Here is a 23,982-nt window from a genome sequence, read left to right as displayed (position 1 = left end):
GACTACATTAGATGTAAGTTGCTCATATAATATGCGCAGTTTGACCTCCTTCAATTGGGCGGTTATATAAGCCAATAACCTGTATTGCTAAAGTAAACTGCCTCAGTGGCCGAACGGTTACCATGCCGGACTGCCACGCAGAGGTCCCAGGTTCGATTCCCGGGTCGGAAGACATATTTGTATGGCCTACATTTATTTCTCTCGTGAGTTTGGGTGTAATTTGTGGTTGTCTATGTGTGTGTCCATGGCACCCGCGACACAAGGTTTCCCTAGTGCGGGGCCATGTTGAGTGTGTGCGTTATTATTATTATTATTATGTTATTATTATTGCATAATTTATTTACAAAGTACCTCCTAAACATGGCGATTGTAATAAAAACTTTTTTTTAATTAGATTCTTTGCCCGGTGACGATTCCCTGATGTAACTGGTGGTAATCTACTATAACGCGTAATCATTGCTTTCATTTGTTTCCATAACATCTCTGATTTTTAACTTATCCACATTTATTTATTTATTTGTTTACATAACTCTACGCACTAACATTTTCCCTTAACAAAAACCAATAATATAATTCATGTAGGTATGGTTTTTTTTGTTTTGTTTATTTATTTTTGTTTTTTATTTGTGTAAGTGCATTAAGTATATTAAATTCGTATTTTGTTGCGACGACAGTTAATTACTATAAGTCTTTAAGTTTATTGCCTGGTAGAGACTGCTATCTAGCAATAAGTTCGCTTGTTGTACCTGTCTTTTTTTCTTTTTGTTATGTAAAATGGAGGAACCTCAAAATTTGGTTTTTATACCTCAAGGGCAGTCATCCATAATAACCTTATTTCACTTATTACATTTATCATCTTAACATCATAAATATTAAATCCTTTGTCTTACAAGAAATAATCTTAGGAAAACACATTTCCAATCAACTTTAAACCTATACAAATAAAGAAGAAATTACTTTACCTGTGTGGCGTACCTCAGGGCAAATATTTGAGACCATTTGATATTGTCCGTGCTATGACCTCAAGCTGTCACGCTTTGAATAACTAATTACTCATTCTTATAATTCGAACCCGGTACTAAATCAGTTATCTGTATTATATAAAATTCCTGGCTTACAAAATATAGACAACATGACGTCATTTCATTGAAGAGTTCTTCTCATCCACAAGGAGCAAGCTCTCTACTGTGCAAAAATCCTTTTCTTTGATTTTTTTATTATTTTGACAATTAAAAATACAAAAACTTCATTTATATTTATTATTTGATTGATATAAACATGCGTACACTTCCTTGTAAGACTGTATTCTCTTTTTACTGCTATCAAATAAATTACACACATATATTTAAATATCAAGTACATAATTCAGTCTTAACTGACGTTCACGGGCCACTAGTGATAGGTGGTAGGTACATCATAACATGACGTAATCACAGGAAAAGTGGTCAGTCAGCTCACCATGTGCATCTTTTAATAGAAAATACTTCCTTGTTGCGCTTGTATGGTTTTAACACTCGACAATGGTAGATAAGTTTGATACGTGTATGTGGACAGTAAAAACAATGGTTCAGGGCACCCTTAAGAATTATCATTGTCAACTCGTTTATTGTTTCACACGGCATGTGTCTTAGTCAAAATGAAATTCGAAGAATCATTTATTCCATAAGTAAAGTAAATTTACACTTGAAAACGTCGTATTTAATTTATTGGTCGTTCACTACGCTGACCTCCCTGAGAAGAACGAGCAAGAAACTCCAGGGATTGGTCTTTTCAAATAAAATTAAATGCTATAATAAAATTAAATCAAATTTCTGTGGAATCTTTGTATAACACGTCATCAATTTTGCAATATGACATTTCTATCAAAATATTTTTAATGTAGTTTTTAAACATAGGAAATGATAATCTTAATATATGCTCCGGAATCGTATTGTAAAAACGTATACCTTTCCCCATAAAAGAGTCGTTTACCTTGGTTGAACGAGATCGTGGTACCATGACTTTAGCCTTAGCTCTAAGGTTAATTAATATATTTTTACGAGCATACAAAATATTTGAGTAAAAGTACTGTAATACCACAGTCATGATACCAGTCTCCTTAAACTTTTCTCTGAGAGAAACCCGAGAACCTAAACGGTACACAGAACGAATCTCTTGTTTTTGTAACAAAAATATGCTTTGAATGTCTGCCGCATTACCCCACATGAGAATCCCTTAGGACATTATACTATAGAAGTAACTAAAGTAAACTAGTCTAGCAGTACTAACATCGGTAAGGTTACGAATTCTGCGAACTGCATATGCAGCGGAGCTTAATCTACTGGCCAGGGAAGATATATGTGGAAACCATTGAAGTTTACTATCTTTCCCAAAGATAGTAAGCCTTCTTGGACGTGAAGCGTCGTAAAGGCAAAAGCGTATAAGTTAGAGGTTGAGTGTACATGCCGCCACTGTCCCTATCTACCGACCGAAGAGATAGGGAGTTCCGGGAAGACTACCGGCTCCCCGATAAGGCCTGAGCATGCACTGAAGAGCGAGCGTCCGGACCAAACCCTCCGCCCTTGATTTAGTTTTTAGTACCCTTCTCGTATATACCCTAAGGGTCGGTAGGGAGGGTTACTATAATGAAAACTTATAGAAAGATATGGGCCTTTACATGCCGCCAAAGGTCTCGAACTGCAGACCGTTCGACGGAAGCAACCGTTCTCCTAATAACCAATCACCACTTATTATGAACTTTAAACCGACTTCAAAAATAATATTAATAAATCAATAATAATAATTCATTCTGTATTTTGTGTTTATGCACGTGAAGCAATTATCATCAACAGTTACGTATTTGAATTTATATTTAATTATAATAAATCAATTAATATGCTATGTATTGTAATAATTAAACATTCATTAATAAGTTTGTAAAACGCCTTCGTTTTCCAAACTTTTCTGTTTATCTTTTAGCGGGGCGCCACCAGCGTACAAAAAGTCAGACGGCACGAAACGTTAGTTATAGATGCTAAGGAATTTTTAAGCGGGTGTGTGAGACAGGAGGATTGAAAAGAACTCGGTCTATCAGGAAGTGAGTGTTAAGTAAATAGACTTATTGAAAAGTGAGTATGTTTACTTCTTTTATTCTTATCTGCCTATTTCTCCTTTATGAAACCGATGAATCTGCAACTACATCCTACAAAATATATACACAAACTAAAACAATTATATATTAATGAACGGATATATGTTTCTAACACAATTGTTACTATGTAATTAATTGCCGTAGTAGTTTGAGACGCAGCATTCCTTAGCTGTCGGTACAAGCTAGCGTAGCTCATTCAACGTTTACTGCCTGCGCAGGCGACTTGTGCCATTCAAATTTTAAATTTCGATCAAATGATCGCCCTTTAGGCTTTTTCTAACTTAGTATTATTGACGGTTGCTCTTGTTTTAGTGTGAACTTTGAAGAATTTTTTTTACTCTGTGCTTGTGTTTTGTGTTTTTTTTTTGAAATATAAGACAAATTTCGAAAATGTTGCGATTTATTGTAAGTATAAATACATTACAATGTTTATTATTTTTAATACATATTTCGATCTGACGACGTCAAAATTTAATAAATAAGATGGAAGTTAAAAATATTCCGTACTTATAATTACATTTTACACTTTATCGACAAGTAAAAACTTTAAGCTGTGTGTCAGGATCGTAGCAAGCGGAAAGCTGTAGTCTCTGCCTACCCCATTTCAAAAGGGCATGAAGTATACGTATATGTACAAAAAATGTTCAGTCTTTGTTTATAAAATTCCGGCTTACTTTATTTCCAGTCTGTCAAATTTATAATAAATTAATGTTACCAAGTTTTGTTTCATAAAATACCCAAGCCTCAAAAATGCAGATCATTTCACGGTGTTTATACAAACAACATTAAAATTTAACCGTTCAATTTGTTAAATGACGCTATTAACTTATGCATGTTGAAATTATATCATTAGATTTAGTACACCATGCCCAATACAAGTACAATTTGTTTACTGACACAAAAGCGGGTATATGAATACTTTGCTTACTTCCTAACTGTCTCTGCCGCCAAGCAGTAGTGTGAGATTACTGTGTTGATTACCGGTTTAGAAGGGCAAGGGTGCTGGTGAAATGACAGACACATGGGACTTGTCAGCGCGGTGGTAGTACCCCTCAGATCTTTGCGATTTAAAGTGGCACTGTCATTTTTGTTCGTCCCGTCGTCATTAAGTATCATAAAAAGACATATATTACAAGTATGCGTTACATAAAATGGAGACGTTTTGCAAAAGGGAGAGAATTATTTTAAATGAATGGAAAGGGATTGTGTTTGGACATTTGTTACACAAAAATTGTGGGGAATTTAGAAAGAAAAAGACCGACCGAGAGTATAGTGACAATAAAGGAGACAGTTAAATTACGCAGCTAAAATATGTCAAGAAGTTGGCTATGGATCATGAGGAATGGGACAGGCTAAACCGACACGAGGAAAAAATATATTTCTTAAAAAAATATTTTTTTTTTGTTATTTTATGCCACCACCTCGTTACCTATCTGGAAAATAGGGTACTATGCGAGCACCGGGGGCAACTTACACTAGTCTTTTGAGTATCGTATGAAGTACGTGCAAACGGACTGATCTAGGGTCAGGACCCGACTGAGTAGGTCACTGTGCGGGCTTGCTTACACAGGTTAACTATAATCTGTGTACACTAGTAGTAATGTGTAGGATACTAGCCCTTCCCATATAACCAAAACGTTGATAGAGAGGGTCACTATAAACAAAACTTATGCAGAAAAGATGTGGGATATCAAACAGTAGACATAGAAATTAAATTTGCGTCCGCATATATACGATGTAGGTACCTGTAAGTCCCTTTTCATCTCTTCCTAAAATTTTGGTCTAACTTAACGTAGGAACAAACCGTTCCCCTTTACCAAACCATACAATGTAAGATTTAACAATTATATCAAGCCAACTCTAACGTAAAGTGTTATACCACAATCCACCAAAACACTCCAATGATTTACTCGTACATAGAGCAGTAAACAAACTATAAAACAACATTTTAGTCTGCTATTTACATCGTTTCGTAACAAATAAAATAGCTTATTAATACTTAAAATGCAACAGTGGAACTGACTGTTCTTTCTAAGCCACAGCGTACTCTCAAAACAGTAAGTTTACTGTTTAAAATTTATTACCGCTTATGCCGTATTACACCACTTTTGCGTTGATAACCAATGGCTACCACATCAGTCAATAGATAGTACGTAAAGAACTGAACACAATGTTTAAAAATTACAATTCAATTATAATTTGTTACAACTTAAAAGTCAACAAACTAAAATTATAATTTTAATTAAGGCTCGAAACAACCTCAAACGGCTTTAGTTGATTTCGCATAACAGCGAAAGCGTTGAATCAATAATTTTGGAAGAAACATATAATAAAATTAATGATATATATACTGGTGAAATTACAAGTACATGGGACTTGTCAACTTATGTCTCAGGGTGACGGTGCGGTGGGAGTGGCCCTAAGGTCTTAATTTGCGATTTAAAGCTCAATACTCAATACTCAATATATTTATTGCATTCATATGGTATACATGTCTTAAATTTAAAATAATGCTACACATATGAGCCCTTTATTAGGGATAACAATAACAGCAGAGGTAGGCCGAGGTTTCAATTATTAATTAAAATTGTTATTTATCAAATAATAAAATAAAAATATGTCATATAATAATAAAGAAATACGTCACATTATGCGTAGAATTATGTCACTTGTAAGTTTGAATTTATTTAGATTAAAGTAGCATAACTTTATAGTATATAATTAACATTTATTTATTATTCAAATTTATTATAATATTATTATTTTTATTTGTCATCAAAGTATTCATTTAAATTGTAATAGCATTTATTAATAAGATGTAATTTTAATTTATTTAGAAACATTGAATACTTTTCCTCGTTTTTAATAATGGGCGGGAGCTCATTGAATATCCTCACCGACATCGAGCGGGGACTTGAGCTGTGTATGTGTAGCCGAGATCGTTTCAGAAGCAATCTATTGCGTGGTCTAAAAGTGTATAGTTGAGGCAGGTCGTCAGTGTTAGTGTAAAAGTCGGGGTGTTGTTTAATAAATTTACAAAAGCTCTGAGTGGTACTGCAACTGTTATGAACAGGCGTGTAGCTTAACATCAGGCGCATGACTTGTTCGTCCGTCACTTGATATTATAAAAAAAAAACACCGATTACTATACGGTGTGAAAACAAGATTCCTAAAAATACACAAACTTGCCTCGAAATTTTACTAGAAAGTCGCTGTATTCAATAGGTACTTCACATATACCAATGATTTTTTTTATATCAACTGAACTAAATAGTGTACATACATATTATACTATATACGTTTTTCAAAGGGCTTTAATGTCGTTCGTAAAAAAATAAATTATAAAAAGCTAGTGTACCTACCGTTCGACCCAATTTTTCCCGTCCTAATACGGTTCATTTGGAACCGTATTTGGACGGGAAAAAATTCAAATTCGAGCTGAGGTACTATAGACTCGTAAGTTAATTACACAATTGTCAAATATTTCATGTCTTTATATAAAATTCGTTAAGATTGTAAAAAGCTTTGTCAATTAACCATTTAAAAACAAAGCTTTAAATTTATCACCATATAAACATTTTATTTGAATTGGTAGTCTGTTATAAATTTTGATCGCTGATACCATTGACTTACAAATAAATGGACGACGGGTCTAATACAAAAACCACGAAAAAAATGTCCCAAGTCAACCTATTCGAAATTTAAATTGTAATGTCATCGCAGTATCGCGCTGTCAGTAGAACAAATGAAGACTAAAGCGGAGTGTGGCGCTCTGTATACGATTTTAGCGCCCTACAAGTGCGGACACTTTTTAGCGCGGACCCGACGTCCATATAATTGTAAGTCAATGGCTGATACACACAAAATACGTGATTACGTACAAAAAGACATTTTTCCAAAATATATATTCCTGTTAAAGTCAAGAAGCCCTTTTCTTTGTACAAAATTCTTGGAGAATAATCATTATTCGTAAACATCTTTTGTATCACCACGGGCACGACTTGTTCGTCCCACACTTGGTATTATAAAAAAACTGTTACGTCATAATCAATTAAGGCATAAACATGGATACGACAGTTGTTGAGAACGGTTATTATCGGACTTCAAAGAGGAGGAGGTTGTCAATTTGTAAGTTACGCGATTAATTTATTTGCGAACCGATTTTGATGATTCTTTCTTGTTGGTATTGGTCCCATTTAAATTTGAAGAAATTATTCCACCTCTAAGGGTGGCAAACTCTGGGATGAATCCGTTTTCGCGCACTTTCCGGTAACCGACTTCAACAAAACTTAGCAAATAGATGTAGTTCCACGAATGTTTCAGGTTCGTTTTCTTTTTATAAAAAAGTTATGATATTATCAACTTGAAACTTGGGAAACAAATTAATTCCACTAACCAAAGCAGCAGAGAATTTCATTGCGCGTCGGCGTTTCTTCCAACAGCTGTTATACATCGATTATATAAGAAAACGTACTACTATTTGTAATCTGTGGTTCAATTGTAAAACACATCAATGCGGTATATTTCGTTCGTACACGGTCAATGAATAACTGCAAAGAGAGTGTCTCATTCAAGTATTTTGATGAAAATTTTGTGAGTTTTTTGAGAGCATTCAGTTGAGTTCTACAAGGGACACTACCTATCGGTTCTTCGACACATAAGGTCAGCCCACTGCCACTGCAGCTTGCTTATTCTATCAGCCATGTCGACGATCTAGGTTCTCTGTCGCATAACCTCGATCCGGTCCTTGTCTTTGAAAGAAACTCCGAGCACAGCTCGTTCTTCTTTGAACCCACTTTTAACTGGTGGACTAACAGTATCTTGAGCGTCCACGTCTAGTAATTTCTAAATACCTAATTTAGTTGATCTCCTTTAAAGATTATAATCTTTATGATTTAGTCAACTTGTATTGTTAAAACTTACTACACGGTAAAGTTTACAAACTCTTGTTTAGCAAGTTTAATGAATACTGTGAACAGTTCTCTTTGTGTGAATTTTTAAGTTTGTGTACATATTTAACTAAGTCGTACCTACATCAAATACACGTGGGGCACACTGTAAGTTTCTGAAATGAATAAGAAAAAAATAATATAAATGGTCAGAAATAAATTTATTGTTTCTCAAAATATTCTCCGTTTGAAAACATTTATCCTTCGTGACAATATCTGAAACATATTTTTCATACTTTTCGACAGCCTCTTCAGGTGATGAAAATCGTTGACCGCGTAACTGGTTCTTAATTTTTGGAGATAAATAAAAGTTACAAGGCGCCAGGTCGGGACTATAAGCGGGATGATGAATATATTATATTGTATTATATAATTATTATGTGTTTCTTATTAGCAGAGGTCGAATAAATGAAGTACATTTACTTCATTTACATACACTTCAAAGAAGTTATACAGTTAGAGTAGATATTACCTTCCTCTGAATCCCTGTATTGTTGCATTGTATTTTGTTCTCCATTTTTTATATGTTGCTAGCAATTACTTTACTACGGTATTGTATTTAGAAGAAAAGTTCCTGTCGTTGTAAGTAAAAATATAACAACTGTTTTGTTATAGTTTATTGCATTTTATTTTTAAACACGAACGCATCAGTCAGGGTCGTTCGACAGGCACACACTGTCCACAACAAAAATTGCTAGGTTCTCATCAAAAATTTAGAACGGAAACAATACAAAAATCCAGGAATTTCAGGGTGAGGTATTATCCATTCTAAAAATTTCTTAACTATTTAGGTTACATGCTGTAGTTGTATCTCCCCTACCGTACACAATCAACCTTGAACGCAACCTTTTTGTCCAGATTTGGACTCGTACAAAAATACCAACTAACAGTTGTTTGGATCAGCCTTGTCCATAAATGAAAGGGATCTTTAAAGAAACCGGTCATCATTAAGATGCGATGTTAAACGAGATCATGGGAACGAAATTTCGACCATCTCATGTTTCGTAAACGGATCAAGTTAGTGGCATGGACATTTGAGATAACCGTACAAATATAATTCGTCTATTTGGTAACTTTATAGGTGACGTTAATTACATCGGAGCAAATATCGTATTCTTTTTATTATTATGTTACGGGGTGAACAAGTCGTGCGCCTGATGGTAAGCGACACGCTTATCCATAAAAATTGCAGTGCTTTAAATCACCAGTCACCTTCAGACATAAGTTGACAAGTCTCATATGCCTGTAATTTCACCAGTACCCTTATCCTTGAAAATCAGAACGCAGTAATTCTGTCGTTGTTTGGCGGCAGAAATGGTATGGTGGCATTGCTTCCCTAGACGAATTCTTTCACCAGGAGTTCCACTGCCGCTTTGCTCACGATCTCTGGATATGATAATAAACATTCAAACTCAGAACTGATTTACTACTTTAGTGGAACATCGAGTAAAAGTGTTCGAAATATTATTATTTTGAATATCTACACATATCAAAAGTGTCTAGGGACCAAACATGTTTTACCACTTCTTTTAACGCACACACTCGTGCAATAGGCACACCCTGTATTGCGGGTGTCATGGATACACGTATGTAGACAAATTACACCCAAACTCACGAGAGAAATAAATGTAGGCCATACAAATATTTCTCCCGGCCCGGGAATTGAACCCGGGACGAGATGCAACGACTTCGAGAATATAACCAGAAATAGAGACGAAATAAGCGCCATCCATCCTTGGCAACCTATTAGGCAAATGGGCCCTATATCACTTTTAAATATCAACTCTCGTTTCATGTAGCAGAGCCATCCTAAAGGTAGCAGCAGTACTCCATGCACGACCAGACTTGTGCTTGGTACAGCTGAAGCAACTGTCCCGATGTGAAGTAACGCCTCACCCGGAAAGGATCACAAGCTTCCTTGCTGCATGTTTGGCCATGGACTTAATGTATCTGCCAAAGTACAATATGATGCCAATATGGGCCAATAATATCTATGTGAATGTGCTGGAATCTGGCTTTTGGTAGTGCGTACGTCCCTAAAGGTGAAGAAACGTGTCTCGTTACTTTGCATCTTTGGCATGCTATGCACGCTCGTGCCCAGTCGCGGCAGTCCTTTCGCATGCCTAGCCAAACATAACGCTCCGCGATCAATTTGGCAGTAGTGTTTGTTCCAGGGTGGCTTAAAGAGTAGAGGCTTCTGAATACTTGCGTACGGAGGCGTGATGGTACGTATGGTCTTGGAGTGCTTCTGCTTTGGTCGCAGTATAATTCGACTTGCGTTCCAGGTATTATGACTTTGGGAACTACACCAGTCTCAAGTGAGAGGCGGTACAGGCGTAGGCGTATGAGAACAGGAGACAACTCAGACGCACAGTTACGTAAGGTTACCGGAGCTGTAGGCACGCTCACTTCCCGTTGCGCATTGCACAACTAGCAGTTGCCACCGCTAAGCCGTCGACTCTGAGTCCACTACCAAAATCCTCATTGGTGGCGGAGCTGTACGGCACGCTTACTTCCCGACGCCGAAAAACGACGTCTCTCCAGTTCCCAATAACCTAAGCGGCTGGAGGGACTGGAGGATATCTAGCTTATCCTCTACTAGCTCTCCGGGCTAGTGCCGGAGATGCCAGTCGCAGTGTCCTGCGACAATGTCCGGACATAGCTTCCAACTTAAAGGGCAACTCACGTGCCCCGCGCGTCTCCTCGCATACAGGCCCTCAACTAGACCGCTACTAAGTAAGACGCGCTAGCCGCTCACGAGACAGACGCCCAAGCAAAGCAAACAAGCAAAACCGGGGCAGACAAACATGTCCGTCTCTGCAGCTAACCACAAACCCCAGCGAGTCCTTACCCAAGTCCGGGTCCGCCAGAGACGCCCGCAAAGGCGTATCACTGGCGGAGGGTTTGGCCCGGACGCCCGCCGTACCCTGGTCTTGCCGTCGAGTCCGTAGTCTCTCCGGAAAACCCTATCTCTCGGGTAAGTAGACAGGGACATAGCCTGAGATAAGATGAGATCCAGACGCGAACTCTTTGCGAAGAGTGAGGCAAAAAGATTTGCCTTGTCTTCTGCACTATAGGCCAGCGTGTCGTCCGGCCTCAGCAGAGGTGGCATAGATGGGCGACAAAAGTTAGTTAGTGACTTTATATTAAAAGATGTTTTGTTTAAAAAAATAATTTGTAAATTTCTGGCGTCGCCATTATCACTACGCATACATAATATGCAAGATGTGTGCGTACGATCTGAGCGCCTGATCGAACTGATAAAAATTTGATTTTTATAGAAAATCAATGATGAATGAATATCAATTCAATAAAAATTTAAAATACAGTGAATAGCGACATCTCTCACCAGGACTGGTAACCGTAAAGGTTCTAACTGGGTGATAAATCTTTCATAGATTTCTCATAGATGGCGCTACGACTAAAAAGTCGTTGAAAAACCTAATACAAAGACACGACGCAAGCACGTAGAAAAATTCGTGAGGTCCACTGGTTCGTTCCGTGGCTTAGTTGGTATAGCGTCTGGCATGGTAAGCTAGAAGACGTCGGTTCGAATCCGGCCGGATCGAAAGAATTTTTTCTGAGTGTTCGATCTTTGTATTAACTAGTGGAGTAATTTCACAAAAAATAATTGAATATCAATTCTATAAAAATTTGATTTGATTTTGTATAACGGTTTTCGTAAAAACAAACACCGTTGTACAAATTCGTTTTAGGGTCGCGCTCGCGTCGCCAAAACACCGCCGCCGCCGCCGCCAAAAAGTGTCGTCGGCGCGCCGTCGCCGGTTGGTATATTATCAGCGCTCATATCTAGTCCATGGCACCATGGGACACAGGGTGTCCCTAGTGTGGGGTATGAGTGTGTGTGTTAAAAAAAAGTTGTTCGAAAAAAGCTGCTAACTGAAGCCAATGGAACACCTAGCAAGACTCAAAATTGCCGCACATGCGAACAATAACAGTCTATGTATAGTCGACAGCACAACAAACTATAACAATTTTGTTCGAATGTCGCCTCCAGTACAACGGAACAAGATCCGTCAATGTGTAGCTTGATTGTGCTGCCACGCTAACTATTAATTTAAGACATTGCTTTCAAACAATCAGCATCCATCTTATTTCTCAAACATCTACGTGAAACGAAACAATGAGCTCTTTTAGAACAATGATGGGTATTTAGCTGATAGCGTATCAACTGATTTAATGATTAAAGAAACTTGAAATATGATATACTAACGATTTTTTGTGAATTCATTGCATTTTTTTATTGTGAAACAGCCTTCAAGGGTTTGCAGCTCAGTTCCTTAACATCTTTAGTGTATACTGTCATATTACCCATAAAAAATAACCGTAATTCGTGCTCACGTGATTTCAATTGGCAATAGCGAAACGTTGCAGTTTGTATGCCTGGACTGTTTGATCATATGTTTTACACGATGTAGGTGTTGTTAGTGAAGTATCGATTCAATGATAATTCAAATAAAGGCAGTAATCGGTTGAAACCGTATTAGCATTATTGCCTACAAATACCAAAACTGTCCGTTAGTTAACATTACGTAAGCACAGGACCAGCTTTAATATGTAACAGATGAGCCTCGCTATAGTTGCATTGGTTATAGATTGGTTATATTACTTACACACACTCTAGGTTTGACAATGTACATAATATGTTATATAATAATAATACAAACCGTTTAGAATTTAATTAATATGAATTGAAGCATTAGGTGTAACTAGGGCGTATCACGTAAAAGTGAGATTAGAGATAATTGAAAATGAAGTTTTACTTTCTTATATCTTTTTAATATTTATAATATGATTTGATTACTCTTATATACTTTATTATTTATTTTTTCTTTGATTTAACTAAAAGATTCAGGTGTTATTATTATTTTTAAACAATTGGAAACATTTGAAAATATTTTTTTTTCCTTGTGTTATCCGCCCTTGTTGCAGCAAACCGGTAAATTAATAGGGCGTTCGTTTTGTTATTAGTCCTCGTTACAGACATTTTTTTTACATTAAAATAAGTTTTACAAACTGCAGGTGGTAACGTGCCAGAAATTCAAATGCACATTTATAATCTATGCCATAAAGGCGGAGCGACACCTTTCAAATGAATGAAAATTACGCCATCTAGAAGGGAGATCGTAATGAGTTTTTGTCACAAGGTACTAGATAGTGTTTTACATGTTTTGATGCAATAACATCAAAACGGGCTTTAGGTGCCGAACGCCCTTGTTGTTGTAGTTGCTTCAATTCAAAACTGCCTCCGTGGCCGACCACGCCGAACTCGATTCCCAGGCCCGGCCGGGAGAAATATTTGTATGGCCTAAATTTATTTATCTCGTGAGTTTGGGTGTAACTTGTTATTGTGTATGTGTGTGTCCATGGCACCCGTGACACAGGGTTTCCCTAGTGCGGGGCTTTAAGAAAAAATTACAGATTAGAAAAACTGGTATTAAAATCTGTGGATCTCAGTCCATATCTGGCAACAGAATAACTTAATACCGAATACTGGTTATATCAGTCAGCTGTTTCACGCTCGGCTGATGAATGACCGCCAATCGCCGGTGGCCGAGTTGTAACGGAGGGGCAGTTGGCTAATTTCTGTTACTAATTAAACGCATAACGCATTTTTAGGTTATGGTCCTCAATAGTGTAGAAATAGTGAGATACTTAGCGTTAGAAGCAAGAAAGTTATGAACTACTGAGGTCTTTCTATTTCATATTACAATAAAACGATGTGTCGATACAGTATTTTAATATTTATGGTCAAAACATCAATAGAGCCCCTTGTGAAAGAGTTCGTCCAGGGAAATACTGCCACTTTCCCTATTTCTGCCGCCAAGCAGTAATGTGACCATTATTTCGTTTCGGTTTTGAAGAATAAGAGTGCTGGTGAAATTACAGGCACATGTGACTTGTCAACTTATGCCTCTGGTTGACGGATGCAGTGGCAGTGCCCCTCAGTTCTTTGCGATTTAAAGCTCTGAGTGGCTCTCTAATTGTTATAGACAGGTGTGTACCTTACCATCAGGCAGACGACTTGTTCGTCCCGTCACTTATATATGTATATAAAAAACGTACTCTCGCAAATCTCAATTTCAACCAAAGAAAAGACATGAGTGGAGTAGACACAATTTTTGTTTTAGCCAAAAAATTTCAAATTGTTATGCTTTTTCCACAGATACCCGTTGTTCTCCTAGTCTCCGAAGCTACGTCCTACCAAATACCAGACGGCCTCTCTGCCGCGTCGCCATCGCAGATCAAGTTCGCCATCGAAAATAATTATGACAACACGGGCCCCGGCGCTAAAGAACCAGACTCCGCTTACCACACCTATAAACACTTGGACGACGCCTTAGTAGCCTACTTGGACGACCCTGATACAAAATTACCTCCTCACGACAAGGCACGAGCCCTGGAAAGACTATATGACCTTCAAAGGTTCCGTTATGGTGTTGACGAGCACGTCAAACCTATAAATATGTACTCTGGAATGGTCGAGAAACATATACCTACAGTTCTAAATAAGCTAATATTTGATAATTTTAAGAGACCGTTCGTTTCTGTTGTGGACTTAAAAAATCTTCACGCGGATGATGTAGATGCAGTGAAATCTCTGGATCCTTATAAATGGCAAAAGGAACAGGAGCCTAAAAAGTCTCCCTTGACGGTGAACGTTTATAATAAGGAAGAGGAACTTAAACATGGTGCGGACTATTTCTTATCTTTTGTAAGTATCGCTTTTTGGTCTTTAAATTCTATTTTAGATTTTGGTGACGGTGCTTCAGATCTTGTACACCACATCATCACGATTAATTGGGGGTTGATGTAATCAAAATTGCTGGTCATACAGGCGCACTTTTGCCAGCACATTGTTTTGTTGAACCAACTGCTAATTTGATTGAAATATTCTTAAGTTCGGCCGAACCAAAAAATATTTTATCTGAGAACCTTTAAATATTAATTAAATTTTTATTGAATTGATATTCAATTCTTTTTTGTGAAATGACTCCACTAGTTTGTTATAATTATTGATACAAAGATCTTGCATACCGTGCCAGACGCTATACCAACTAAGCCACGGAACGAACCAACAGACCTCACGAATTTTTCTATGTGCTTGAGTCGTGTCTTTGTATTTGGTTTTTCAACGACTTTTTAGTCGTAGCGCCGTCTATGAGAAATCTATGAAAGATTTATCACCCAGTTAGTACCTTTACAGCTACCAGTCCTGGCGAGAGATGTCGCTATTCACTGTATTAATTAAATTTTTATTGAATTGATATTCAATTCTTTTTTGTGAAATTACTCCACTAGTTTGTTATAATCGACCGACCGGATCGAAGGAATTTTTTTTTGAGTGTTCGATCTTTGTATTAATAATTATAACCTTTAAATATTGTTAAAGAATTAAAACACGTGAGACCTATACTTCGTGACCATCTTTATTGAATTGTTATCTTCAAATACTTTATTTCAGCATCGTACGAGACACAGTTAAGAATTTTCCCATGACTTTGTTTTGCGAGATTATGCAACATGTTTGTTATTAAATTTTTATTCAATGTCTTTCACCACCATGATATTTAATTATTTTTTGTGAAATTACTCCACTTAGTATTATAAATACTACTAGTCAATAAAATACACTAATTTGTTCTAATTATTAATACGAATATCGAACACTTAAAAAAATTTCGTGAGGTCTGTTGTTTCGTCAGGTCCGCTGGTTAGTTCCGTGGCTTACTAGCATAGCGTCGACGTCTCCTAGCAAACCGTGCCAGTTTGCTAGGAGGCGTCGGTTCGAATCCGGCCGGATCGAAGGAATTTTTTCTAAGTGTTCGACCTCTGTATTAATAATTATGTTTATTGTTAGTTTTATTATTCAATAGCTGTATTAATAAATACAATTTGATGTATCGACAATCGTCAATAGATAATTTTGAATATCAACCGGAATCATATTATGGAACCTTATACACTGCCCCTTAAATGAATATTGTGACTTTATAAAGACGATTGTCAAGAACAGCTAGTTTATTTTTATTCCGCGTATTATTGTTGTGACTGTCACTATTTTTAATTACAAAAATATTATTTTCGTAAATGTACTGTGACGCTAGTACAAGAACTCTTTAAACTTACCTCTCAAAAACACTCTGGGGCCTAGATTGTAAATTGCCCTAACCGCACGTTTCTGCAGGACAAAGATTTAAAGATTTTATTGATTTAATTAGTATATTTGTTAGTACTGTTGTTGCTGTTACACAATAAGATCTCTGAGCCAATTAATTCAAAATTTTGGTAACCAATGACAGTCTCGATTTAAAAAAATTGAAAACAGTATGTATGGCTAACTATAATCGTGATCAAAACGTGCTTGGTAAGGCCGAATGTTACGCAGCATTTCCTTATACGTTAATGGAATGAACAAGAATGAAATCAGGCATCCACAAGTTCATTAAACGTGTGAATGTGGACAGAAATGTGGAGAAAGGTGCATTTCGACATATTTATCTCAATCAGATTGGGGATGGTCTTGAAAATGCCAAGTGAACAGCACCAAGAATAAACGGCATATATGAAGAGGCTGATGAGAGATGAGGAGGCAAACGAGATTTTATCAGGAGTAAAGGTTCATTGTTTCAGCCTTTTTATTTTTTATTTTTTTTGATGGGGGGAAGTCTTTATGGACACCCCTGAGCCCAGGGAGACTCAGGGGTTATGTGGGGACTCTCCCTCCAGACTGGAGGGCCTACCCCACTAAAACCCCCCCGGGTTTCCCTCTCGCCGGTTGAGTCGGCGCCGCGCCGTGGGATCAGTGAACATTCACCACGACGCCGCCCGGGCATTGTTTCAGCCTGCCCGAAAGGGAGATTTGCTATAAGTCCGAGAAACTTGCTTTTTATGATAATTATGTCATTTTTGTCCCTGCCTTTGTAATAACGATAGGAAGTAACGTTCGGTCCACATCATTTATTGTAAAAGGTATAACAGTAAAGAAAAGGTTAATGAAAAGAAAGAATCAAGGAACTGGCTGTAACAAAAAACAATGGTAAAAACGTACAATAATATAAAAACACTTCCTACAGATTAGACAAACGTTAATGAACTTACCCCAAAAGGTTCTGTATTCGTATGTAACATATTACTGCTTTATAAAGCAGTTAGGGTACGTGATTAAGAGCACGTCTGCTCGCCTTGAGATGCCTTAACTGGGAGAGAAGAGAAACCGTTTTAAGATCAATCCAACTACACAAGCGCATAATGTACATCCTTACCGAATCCAATTACATGAAAAAGCTTTTTATTTTATTAGGTATTGTAATAAAATATTATTTCAATGATTTTGTAACATTTATTAATGAAAGAATCAATCTACACGAAAACAATCAATCTGTCTAGCTTAACCGTTCTGGAATTTTATCAAAGTTATATTTTAAAAACAACAGCAGAGCTGCTCTTTCATATTTTGTTTCTTGGAGGTTTCCAGTGTGTCTTTTAGGTCATGTCACGACTCGAACATCCGCAATGAATAGCAGCATCGATACATGCGGATGCTGATGCGGATGCGGCTATTTTAATATATGCAGATAATCCGCGGATTTGGATGCTGATATTCGCAACGGTCTACTAGTAGACTACAGTTGTATTTTCTCCAGTGATCGGAAATTGTGTGCAAATGGTGCAATTAAAAATGATATTGAGAACATTTACTACGTTTGCGCCGCGAGTAGGGTCGAGTAATTGTCCGAAAATTTCAAACAGCATACATTTTTCAAAAATTGTCCTGATTTTGAATTTTTGAATTTGAGAAATGTAATTCGGTATCTACGTCTGAATACACATTTTAAACCTTAAAAAAATAAAACCATTAATTAGCATGAATTATAAAATAAAATTGTATAAACATAGCTAAACGTAATAATTCATATTCGAACCAACGTGTTCCAGCAAATAGTGGCAGACGCTATGCCAACTAAGCCTCGGAACGAACTAGCGGACCTTACGAGTTTTTCTATGTGTTTGGTGCAGATCTCTGATGTTGGTTTTCAACGACTTTTTTGCCGATCTTTGTATTGATAAATTATTACAAACTGGATTAATTTTACAAAAATAATTGCTCAATCATCGTGACATTGAGTAAACTTAAAAATAGTTATTTTCACAAACTGCTATAATGAGTTCAGCTACTTCAACTTTTGCCAGGTGTCACTCAAATCTGGAAAAATATTCTGATAAATATTTATTTTTCTGCTAAATACCTACGATTTTCCAAATGGAAATTCTTCCATGACCCAACACTAGTCGCGAGCGATATAGGTTAGGTTAAAAAAAAGGTAAACTGCGACGCGAATTGCTGCGATGCGATTTCGTGCGGCAAGGAATCTCACTGCCACGGTTCGGGTAACCATTCTTTCGAGGATCACCAACCGTGCTGAACGTATTATTTAAACTTGGTAGCGACATGCATCGTAAAAAGAGTGTTGCAATGTTGTTATTGATAAAAAAAGTATAGGAAAAAAACACAAAGAAGATCAACATCGCAGGAATGCGCGCTGCGGAGTAATTCGCAAATTCTAGCGACAGCTCGTTAATTTTTGCAATACGACGTCGCATCGCAGTTTTGTGTTTCGACCCTAAAGGCCCATTTAGATGGAGAAAGTTTATCGCACGCTTCGTGACGAAAAATCGTACGCGATTATCGTAAGCAATAATCGCCATAAGATTATCGTATCATTACATTCAGGCAAGAACTAAAATCTCGCCTACGATTATGTCATACGAGATTCGCAAGCAACTTAATCGCCTCCTCAACTATTTACTCGGATAAATATGTAGTAAGGAGATTCTTGCTTACGAGTTTTCGACTTATCTAAACACGATCTCGTATGACATTTTTTCAAGTTCATACGATTATCGTACAAATCGGTTCGAACCGTTTTGAGTGCGACAATCGCCATTCGAGTTCAGTGATTACTGCGGTATTGACTATGTAAATATCAAAATGACGCAAAAATCATTGAAATTTGGAACTGCTGATAATATTAAGTTCATTGCACTGTATAGAAATATACTTTTTTTTTAAATTTTATAACATTTCATAACCCTTATTTTCTTTTTCGTTTCCTTAATTCTTGTCTTAGAAAAGCAGTTATAATCAAAACCCGCTCGCGCACTATACTCATGGTAGAAACGGCTGGCACAAAAACTCGAAATACGATTTTTGCTTTCAAGTTCTGTTTACATGGAGACGTTCAATATTGAAAGGCGAGGCGATTATCGCTCACGTGGAAGGGCGATAATCGCGAATGTTTAGACGAGGAAAGTTTGTTTATATTCTTTCGATAATCGTATCTTCGAGACGAGAAACTCTCTCCATCTAAATGGGCCTTATTACCCAAAGCCCATGTGCACCGCACACCCTGCGCCACGGAAGAAAAAAAAACCATAGAAGTGCCTTAAGACTCGATTACTATCAGAACCGCTGTCGCCAAACACACAAAAAACTAAAATGAATGAATGTTTGGTCGTAGTTTCCCATTTAAAAAGACGTAACAAGTTCAATACCTCAAAAAACTCAAAATTCAAAAATAATCTTTATTTCATAGGTAAGCATTATTACACTTGAAATCGTCACAATGGTTAAACTCTACCGCTCATTCGTAAGGCAGATTCCCCTGAGAAGAATGAGCAAGAAACTCTAGGGGTTGCTCTTTGTAAATAGCATTTACAATATTTTTTTATTTTTATTTGAAACATCAGAGATCGAGACTACCTCCATGAGCTAAACGGGTTACTACCACGGATTTTTGTCATCCAAGTACGCAGAAGTTGTATAATAACCTTTAGTATAAAGTTTTTGTTTCACTATAGTTTTAAACCTCGTGAAAGGCAAATTTTGTATATCAACCGGAATCTTGTTATAGAAGCGTATACATTGCCCCTTAAATGATTTTTTGACTTTGTGAAGACGACTATCAAGAAAAGCTAGTTTATTTCTATTCCTCGTATTAATGTTATGTCTGTCACTATTTTTCATAAATAAATTACTATTCCTTTTAACATAAATTACATTTTCATAAATGTACTGTGAGGCTAGTGTAAGAATGTTAATTTCCTTAAACTTATCTCTCAAAGATACTTTGGGGCCCAGATTGTAAATTGCCCTAACTGCACGTTTCTGCAGGACAAAGATTCTATTGATATCGGCGGCATTACCCCAAAGCAAAATGCCGTATGTCATTAGACTGTGAAAGTAGCTGAAGTAAACCAATCTAGCGGTTTCGACGTCTGAAAGTTTCCTTATTTTTTTTAATCGCGTACACTGCAGAGCCGAGCCGTTTTGATAACTTACTTATATGGGGACCCCATTGCAATTTAGCATCTAACGTTATACCTAGAAATACAACTGTATCCACAAGATTCAATTTTTCATTTGTAACTACAATGTTTGTAACCGTCTCTCTAACATTGGGTAATGTGAATTTCACACAATTTGTTTTTTTTCTCATTAAGAAGTAGGTTATTAACAGCAAACCAATCAATTACTTTAGATATAGCATTGTTCACATCGTCATAGGAACATTGGTGCCTTTTAACTTTAAATAATAAGGAAGTATCATCAGCAAACAATACTATCTCATGTTTTATACTCTCCATAAGGCTAGGTAAGTCATTAATATAAACTAAAAATAAAAATGGGCCTAGAATTGAACCTTGAGGGACACCCATGCTAATTGCAGATCCTGACGATCTCGTACCGTTAACATCGACCCTCTGTACCCTACCACGCAAATACGATTTAAGAAGGTCGAGATCACGTCCCGCCACACCATAATGGCGAAGTTTCCTGACCAGTGACCTTTATTGCATCTTGCGGTCAGCAGCTGAACTACGACGAACGGCTAACATCTGAACGAATAGAAAGTAGTCTTATCTCGACAAGAGATGTCTTCTTTAACGCACACACTGCACAATGAACTTTATTTCGATCAATTAAGTTCAATATTAAAATACTCATGAAGCATTTTTTCGCTACACTTTTGTTCGCTATTAGCGTGGAAAATTCAAAATGTTTTACTTAGTTTTCCAAAAGATAAAACTACAACACTAAAGCTCCGAGTGGACAGGCATATTGCTTACTACTAGACGCACAATATGTCCGGTTACTTAGTATCATTAACAAAATTGTTTATGATAGTTTCACACTCTTTTGCTAATTTATTGCGTTAAAAATTCAAATATTTTGTCATATAACCATTGACTTACAAATAAATGGACGACCGGTCTAATACAAAAACCACGAAAAAAATGTCCCAAGTCAACCTATTTAAACGTAGTGACATGTAAAGGAATATGAAAAAGCTAAAACGTTGAATTTAAATTGTAATGTCATCGCAGTACTGTCTAATTTTGCTTGCTTCGCTGTCAGTCGAACAAACGAAGACTAAAGCGTGAATGACTCTCTGTATACGATTTTAACGCCCTATAAGTTCGGACACTTTTTAGCGCGGACCCGACGTCCATATAATTGTAAGTCAATGGTTACCAAGCATAATTTAGCTGCAACAGTTTAAATAATGGCTTTAATTAAGTACATTTTGATTCAATCAAGACTTGATTGGTATCCGTTTTTTTTAAGCGTACTATATTGTGACATTAACAATTGGTTTTCATAAAAATCCACCTATTTATAAGGTAGGATATCTAAGCAGTAAATTGTAATATTGGCACCGACTTTTCGTTTTTTTTCCTGTCTCTAATTTCCTGTACCTATATTACAACAAAAAATCGGTGGTTATTAATAGAGTTGGCGACAAAAACGTTAACAATAAATTGAGGCTCTGACAATAACGCAGTAAATTGTTCGTGTCACAATTATTAAGCAGTATCGGCAGTGAAGCGGAACAGGAAAACAAACTAGATCGAGAAACTCGACTTGGAATTTTGGCTGCACAATCTGTGTCACAAAAATCATCCCTTAGCCGAAAGACGTCCACTGCTGAACGCGGTATTGTGCGATATTGAGCAGCACACTGCTTGCATCCAGTGGACTTCCGCACCGCCTGTCCACGCTGCGTCTACAAGCTTGATATGCTGTTGGTTGTACTACTTCGATTCCGTTGGGAATTGATATCCCAACAAGTTCTCATTAAAACAATTAGGCATTGTCGCTTACACAAGAACAATGTACCAGACCAAACATAATTACAAACCTATAATGAAAACAATTTGGAAATGAAATATAAAAATATTATACTTACTACAAACATTCACATGAGAAGTCAATTGTTCTTGCATACTACATTCTATGATAGTTTTTATTATACAAAATATTTTTTTTATCTCAGTAGTGAGCAGTCGTGAATAATTTATATTTACACAATTAATTTTGGAATTACTTTAAATGGCCTCGCATCCTTTTAAAGCAATGCGTTAAAGTTTCGCACTCCTGCAGAACTTACCGAGCTCTTGCCATAAGTAATTAGTTTTAATCGTGAATAGAATTAGATGATCGGCTAACAAATAAAAAAATTGTACAATAAAAACTATCATAGAATGTAATAATATGCAAGAACAATTGACCTCTCATTTGAGTGTTTATAGACAGCATTATAATATTTTAATATTATAATTATGTTTAATTTAATTGTATAATTGTGTATAGGCTTATAATTATGTTTCGTCTAGTACATTGTTCGTGTGTAAGTGACAATGCCTAATTATTTTAATGACAACTTGGTGGGATATCAAATCCCAACGGAAGCGCAGTAGTACAACCAACAGCACATCAAGCTCTATAGATACACTTATTGTTCTAATATCGCCTCCAGTGCAAGGCAACAAAATCCCTCATGGTGTAACTTAATGTTCTGCCGTCTGTCAGGGGTCTATCGGGAAAACTGGGTTTGTCAACATTAAAAAAACAATTGTATTCATTTTGTATTAAAAAACATTTAATTAAATTAGACCAACTTCTGTTGTCCCGATTTTTTCGTCCCTTACAAAGAAATGATTCTTATATGAAACTGAATCGATCAGCATTAAAAAAAAAATTAGCACTTTTATTCGTATTTATGGACAACTCACACTTGACCAAATAATTGACTATGGTATTATATTTTTGTTCAATTAAAAGATTTTTATTCAAGTAAACTTGTTGTTACCTCCTAAAGACTTTCTACGAATGTCATATTAAATGTAGGGGAGCGTTTAATATTAAAAACTTGGATATTTCCAGTTTTTTTTAAAAAGTTATTGATGTCGGTTTACTCATTAGGTAACGTACTTTCGACATCAGTTTAAAGTTTTTGATATCTCTTATTTTATGGAATAATCGCTTGGGCACACGTAACTATTACACCCTGTATATAACTCTTAGGTGACAAAGTCGGCCTTGTGATGTCAGTCCCTGTAAATTGTTCTACTCTATCGTGTCGCCTCGTAGTGGGAGGCAACAGCTCACAAATAGCTGCAGAGTTTTAGCTCTTTTTGCCAACGGGTCACCCAGCACAACATTTCTCTACTCTACTCCTCAACCTGCCATACCTATATCCCCTAATTGGATTTTTGTTTCCTGTAGCCAGATAAGCGTACTTTGTAAAATACAATACAATGTAGAAGTCTATTAAATAAAGTATACATTTATTTGAGTGCATAATAACACAAGATTAAAGCCGCGTGGTGCAGCTCGGTACATGGCAGCTTCGTGCCGTCGAACTGCGGCAATTTGAAACAGCCCTGAAGGGTTCACCTTTATTCATGTATTACACCTCGCAACGCATGGCCCAGCCAATATCCAGTCCCACGTGCCCTGGCAACTGAAAACTCAATTTTCAAACACAGTTCACGTAGCGGAACATTAAAGTTTCGCTATCTAAACGCAAAAAAAGA

The 23,982-nt window shown here is 36.7% G+C and overlaps 1 protein-coding gene across 1 annotated transcript in view; it reads left to right on the top strand.

Annotated features, from left to right (window-relative positions):
• The first annotated feature begins 3,341 nt into the window (after window positions 1–3,341).
• LOC113240451 overlaps window positions 3,342–23,982 on the top strand; it is a 36,507-nt gene continuing 15,866 nt past the window's right edge. Inside the window, exons 1-2 of the mRNA XM_026477763.1 lie at window positions 3,342–3,535; window positions 14,267–14,815. Of these exons, the coding sequence (XP_026333548.1) occupies window positions 3,521–3,535; window positions 14,267–14,815 (564 nt within the window). The 5' untranslated portion in view covers window positions 3,342–3,520. The remainder of the gene's footprint in view (window positions 3,536–14,266; window positions 14,816–23,982) is intronic.

Source organism: Hyposmocoma kahamanoa, unplaced genomic scaffold (assembly GCF_003589595.1).
Source record: "Hyposmocoma kahamanoa isolate Upper Pololo Valley unplaced genomic scaffold, ASM358959v1 138, whole genome shotgun sequence".
Classification (NCBI taxonomy): Eukaryota; Metazoa; Arthropoda; class Insecta; order Lepidoptera; family Cosmopterigidae; genus Hyposmocoma; species Hyposmocoma kahamanoa.
Note: the sequence above shows the minus strand (reverse complement) of the source record. Positions and strands in the feature narration are given on the sequence as shown.